At 31.6% G+C, this 4781-nt stretch overlaps 1 protein-coding gene across 2 annotated transcripts; it reads right to left on the bottom strand.

Annotated features, from left to right (window-relative positions):
• Positions 1-662: 662 nt before the first annotated feature.
• Positions 663-4781, bottom strand: LOC149518103 (uncharacterized). Of its 2 annotated transcripts, none has more exons than XM_089764350.1 (6): positions 4295-4781; positions 2912-2977; positions 2078-2108; positions 1922-1988; positions 1220-1342; positions 663-1101 (listed from the first exon to the last, which is right to left on the bottom strand). In XM_089764350.1, the coding sequence occupies exons 2-6, from the start codon at positions 2973-2975 to the stop codon at positions 754-756; spliced, it is 633 nt and encodes a 210-aa protein (XP_089620476.1). In that variant the 5' UTR covers positions 2976-2977; positions 4295-4781; the 3' UTR covers positions 663-753. The 2 variants fall into 2 exon arrangements, with proteins under 2 accessions (XP_089620476.1, XP_089620477.1); XM_089764351.1 differs by having other exon boundaries at positions 968-1135.

Here is a 4781-nt window from a genome sequence, read left to right as displayed (position 1 = left end):
TTTGTGATCAACCATGACTTTTTTGATCATCCATTCAAAGAGTTATGATTTAAGAAAGATTGTGTAAAGATTAGTTTCAAAATTTTGGATGAACATCAAATAATATCATTACAAGAATAGATTCTTTTACTGAAGGTTATGACTTTCACTAAAAGTCCATATAATCCTCACTTATTCTTTTAGTGAGAGTCAATGTGACTCTCGTAGGCTCGTGCTATAACTTTCCTCATTAATTATATATGAGAGAGATAAAATAAAACCTTTACTATATCTATCATTTAGTGACGATTAAAAACCCCTTACTAAATATAAATAATTAGTTAAAGGTTAGTTTAAGTTATCATTAAATGCAAAACTTATAATGAAGATCAATTTTGACTCTCATTATATCTTTTGCATTTAATGAAGACTTTTATTAACCTTCACTTAAGTTTTTATTTTTAATGAAAACTTGTATTAATCCTCATTTAAATTACTTTTATTGAGAATTGTGTGACCTTTACTATATCACTTTACATTATTTAATGAAAAGATTTAAGAGCCTCATGAAAAATACTTATTTATATATTTTTATTTAACTTGTTAATGGATGTATATATAGTTTTTATATTTGAAATTCTTACTCCAAACAAAGCGTAAATAAATAATATTTGTCCAAAAAATTATTGCATAAAACCAAATAAGCATCCACATATTCAAAATTTAAACAATATACAAATATCTCTCGGACATAATAAATTCTTTTTAACTACTCTAAAATAATTTTTTACTTAAAAAACTTATACAGGTTAGCAAGACAACCAAGCAATACCTTCCTGCCCTAAGTGTTACACTGCCACCTACAGTGCTAGCCTCACTTTGCAGCATGTGTAGGCCTGTGCTTCCACCAGAGCTCAAGCCAATCTGACTGCGAGACCTTGTTATTGTTGTTGTTGTTGTTGTTGTTGTTGTTGTTGTTGTTGCAGGGATGAAAATCATTGCTGAGCATACAATATGGAGGACCATGCAGCCATAAGTGATTGCGGCGTCATCTGTTGAGCTTGTTAGTGTTGCATGTAGGTATGGAAACGCAGAGACTTGCAGTTTTTCCAGTACGGTTTGCTGAAGGTACAGAATCACAAATAGCGGATTCAAGCTGCTTGTACCAAGAGAATATAAAATTTGGTAAAAATTTTAAAGCATATAACATCATATAAACACAGGCCACGTTCCCGCTTACCTGCCTAGCATCTACGGCTTCATCAGTCAGTGAAGTTACAATAAAGACAACACCCAACAAACCTTCAATTGCCAAAGAAATAACGTGTGCCTCACTAGCAGCCAGAACTGATGTACTCAATTCCTGCCAATGACAAACCAGAATATGTAATGGATATCACTAACAGCAATAAAATTAATGGATTAAGAAACTATGAAATGGTTATAAGTTTACATACCAAAAGATTAATGACAGAAGGAAAGCATCTGATATATGACAAATCAAGTGTTGTTAAATTTGGAAGCCAACGCAAAGAGTCATACCTCTTGGGTCAATAGAGGTGTTGACATTAACAAGTAGGTTAAGTTGTGGATCAGATGCTAAAGACTGTTAAAAGTTAAAAAAGATGATTGTCAACCGTGATTCCAGTCATATAGGTCCAGTATACATTGCAAATGACTTCAATTCTGTCATATGCGCATATGCATAAACATTGATAGACACCTATATATATGCTTAGACATGGATATAAACTTTGACATAGATACACGTGCATTGGGAGCTCCAAACCTCTAAATATATGAAAGAATTTTTTTAAAAAAATTGAACGTATCCATGTCGGATACAAATTCAAATCTGACACTAACCTCCTCAGTTCAAGTAATATAGGACCAGACCATTTATCTATCATAAAAAATCAGAGCCTGTTGGAAAATTAGTTACCTTAATGCGGTATTCAACGAGGCCAAATTCATACAAGTAATGATATACCTCTATGGGCTTTTCTGCACTGTCATGACAGGAAAAATATTGATTATGAGAGTCGTTTCTGTTGGCGATAATGCAAATTAGATACTATGCAAGGTGTAAGAAACCAACCCGGAGTGCAACGGTAACTGGAGTAGATAATCTGCCACAAAAGTTGGACCATTTACAATGTAATATTAGTTTTACCAAAGCAAATCAATGATCAGGGCAGAGAAACTAATAATTTGAATTTGAATGCAAAGCAGCATGCTGCAATTTAACTTAACTTTAGTGAGATTAGTATTATCTTTTGTACAAATCCTAACGAAAATAATGCGAGAAACAAGAAAAAATCCAGCACAAATCAAAATTGCATTTAAGTTGTTTCAGATAAATCAGAAGAGAAAAAATAAATTTAAACATCCAAGCATATGCAGCGATATTTGATACATCAGCACCACAACTTCATAACTCTTTTATTTGCTAGGAAAACATATGGTTAAAACTGGGATAACATGAAATGCTCCTATATGGAAAAACATACAGGACTTTCCAACCAGTTTTATGTTGTAGATTCCTTTTATTTCCTGCCTTTCAAGCATCCTCCTCATCCTTGTCAAAGAATGATGAGTAGAAAATATTAAAATATAGTATTAAGACTGAAGTGCAGAATATTCAGTCACAAAAAGAACGGGATAAGGAAAAACTTTAATTTATGTAGGCAAGAAAATCACTTCCTATCCTTCCTTTTGGCTATGCCATGCATAGTCACTAGCATCATCTGGACATATAATCCGTAGATGATCCATATATGTTTAGCAGATGGCAATATTACCATTAAGCAACTTCAAAATAAAAAAATAAAAAAAATTTGAAAGATAATATAACATCGAGAGATTCACAATAAAACATTCTTCAACTTACAGTCAAAGTGAAAAAATAAAAATAACTTATTCATAATAGGACCTTGTGCAAGGTAAGGTTTCTCATTACATAAATGATGGAATCCATAAGCAACTTGTGAATCCATTCCTGAACGTAAAATGAAACCAAGAAGATTCTTAAGAACCAAAAATAGTAATAACAATAATAATAGTAAACAGAAAAACATCATAAGCAAGAATGAGTAATATGTCATTATTTGTAACAAAGAAACTTAGCATATGATTTCTAAACTTTTCATAACTGCCAAATTTTACACTACTTTCCATTTTACCAAAAGCTTATTTGTTCTTGCAAATTATTATCCAAATTAAGATTGTCAAGCTACAGCTCCTCACCAAGTGAATTTCCACATACAAGAAATTAAAACAACCAAGATCTAGAAGTTAAACGGGTACACTATACCTATGCTAAAGTAATTAAAGAATATTATTTCATAGCATTTCACTTTGTTAAGAACATCCCTCTCAATCTCCAAAGTCTGAAGTCAAGGACAAAATTTCCCATTTGACTTTGAAATTCCACATCATAAGAACAATAAATCACAATCAAAAGAAAATTGGATTTAAAAAAAAATTAATGTTTCATGTATAAGTAACCAGATGGTAAACCAAGCTGAATACTTAGAAAGAAGTAGTTTTAGATATATAATGCCACAGTTAATTTGATAATGTGTAATATATCAGATTAAATCATTAAAGCAAATGTTGATCCATGACCTAAAAAGTACTCTTTCTTTCGAAAAACTTGTCTCTAAAATTTTAATATCAAGTAAAGATAGAAACATACACGTTTTTACATAATTATACTACTACATTTTATCATCAGATTATATTTGGTGAATTCCAATAATACCAAATTAAGTAACCTAATAACCAAAGTCTATAAACTAGATCGAATAAAACTTTACTAACCTTCAAAGGACTCAATTAAGCATCAATGTTTGTTCACACATCAAAAACTAGCCACGCAAGTAAAACAGAGGATTTAAAGCAGAAAGTCAACACTTTTTCTTACCAGGCCCAGGCACTAGTGATGATGAAAGGGACGACTAAAAAGTAGCAACAAATTATTATTTTTATCTTGAAATAAAAATAAAAGAAAGGAAATTATAGGAATTAAAAAAATAAAAAAAGGACATTAAAATAAAAAATTTATTTCCAATCATTCCTAGGCTTAAATGATAGTTTAATAAGTACATAGATTAACCCTATTTTTTAAATCAAATTAACAGTTACAATTACATAATAATAAAATAATCCACACAGATTAATATTGAAACATTTTCTCAAGCAACCCTAAGTGAATTAACAAGTTCACCAAATTCTTGAGCAGATCAGGTGTCAAAATCGAAGAGGAAGTAAATGGAAAGGTGAAGAAAAAGATTTAGAGAAAGGGAAAGTATACGTTCATATCGTCATCGACGGAATTGATCTCCTTGTTGGCCTTCTGGCCCAGCCAATAAGAGCCCACCTTGTTCAATATCTTCGTCAACAGATTATCCCAAATTTGTTGCTTTTATTTTTCCTTTAATGCCTGGAAGAGAAACCTATGTATGTCTGTATGTATTCAAGGCATAACATTTAGAGACAGAAAGAGACGTCCTCTCTGATTTTGATAGGATCCCCACTAAATTTCCTTGCATTTTAACGAAACAGAGAAAGCGTAAGTGGTAAATCAGATTCAAATCCACAGAGTACAATTGATTCGTAGCTTATAATTATTACTATGAAGGATTCAATCAATTTATCAAATCAATAAGACGAAATCCAAAACAAATGCCGCGAACCAAGTAGAAAACAAATCAATAGATCTGGAAAATTGGAAAGAGTGAGAAAGAGAAAGGAACCCGGAGCATGAACGATCAGATCCTTGGAGAAGAGATGTCGGTTGG

The sequence above is a fragment of the Durio zibethinus genome, chromosome 7 (assembly GCF_047325235.1).
Source record: "Durio zibethinus cultivar Kanyao isolate XHJ-2024 chromosome 7, ASM4732523v1, whole genome shotgun sequence".
Classification (NCBI taxonomy): Eukaryota; Viridiplantae; Streptophyta; class Magnoliopsida; order Malvales; family Malvaceae; genus Durio; species Durio zibethinus.
The sequence above is the reverse complement of the archived record's forward strand: the minus strand, read 5'-3'. Positions and strand labels throughout refer to the sequence as shown.

Excerpts from the sequence above, each read along its gene's own strand:
- LOC149518103 (XM_089764350.1), bottom strand. The coding sequence starts at position 2,975 with ATGGATTCACAAGTTGCTTATGGATTCCATCATTTATGTAATGAGAAA. Across the intron at positions 1,343-1,921 it reads TCGTTGAATACCGCATTAAG|GAATTGAGTACATCAGTTCT; the intron begins GTAACTAATTTT and ends TGTCATTGGCAG. Across the intron at positions 1,102-1,219 it reads AAGCCGTAGATGCTAGGCAG|CAAACCGTACTGGAAAAACT; the intron begins GTAAGCGGGAAC and ends CTGTACCTTCAG.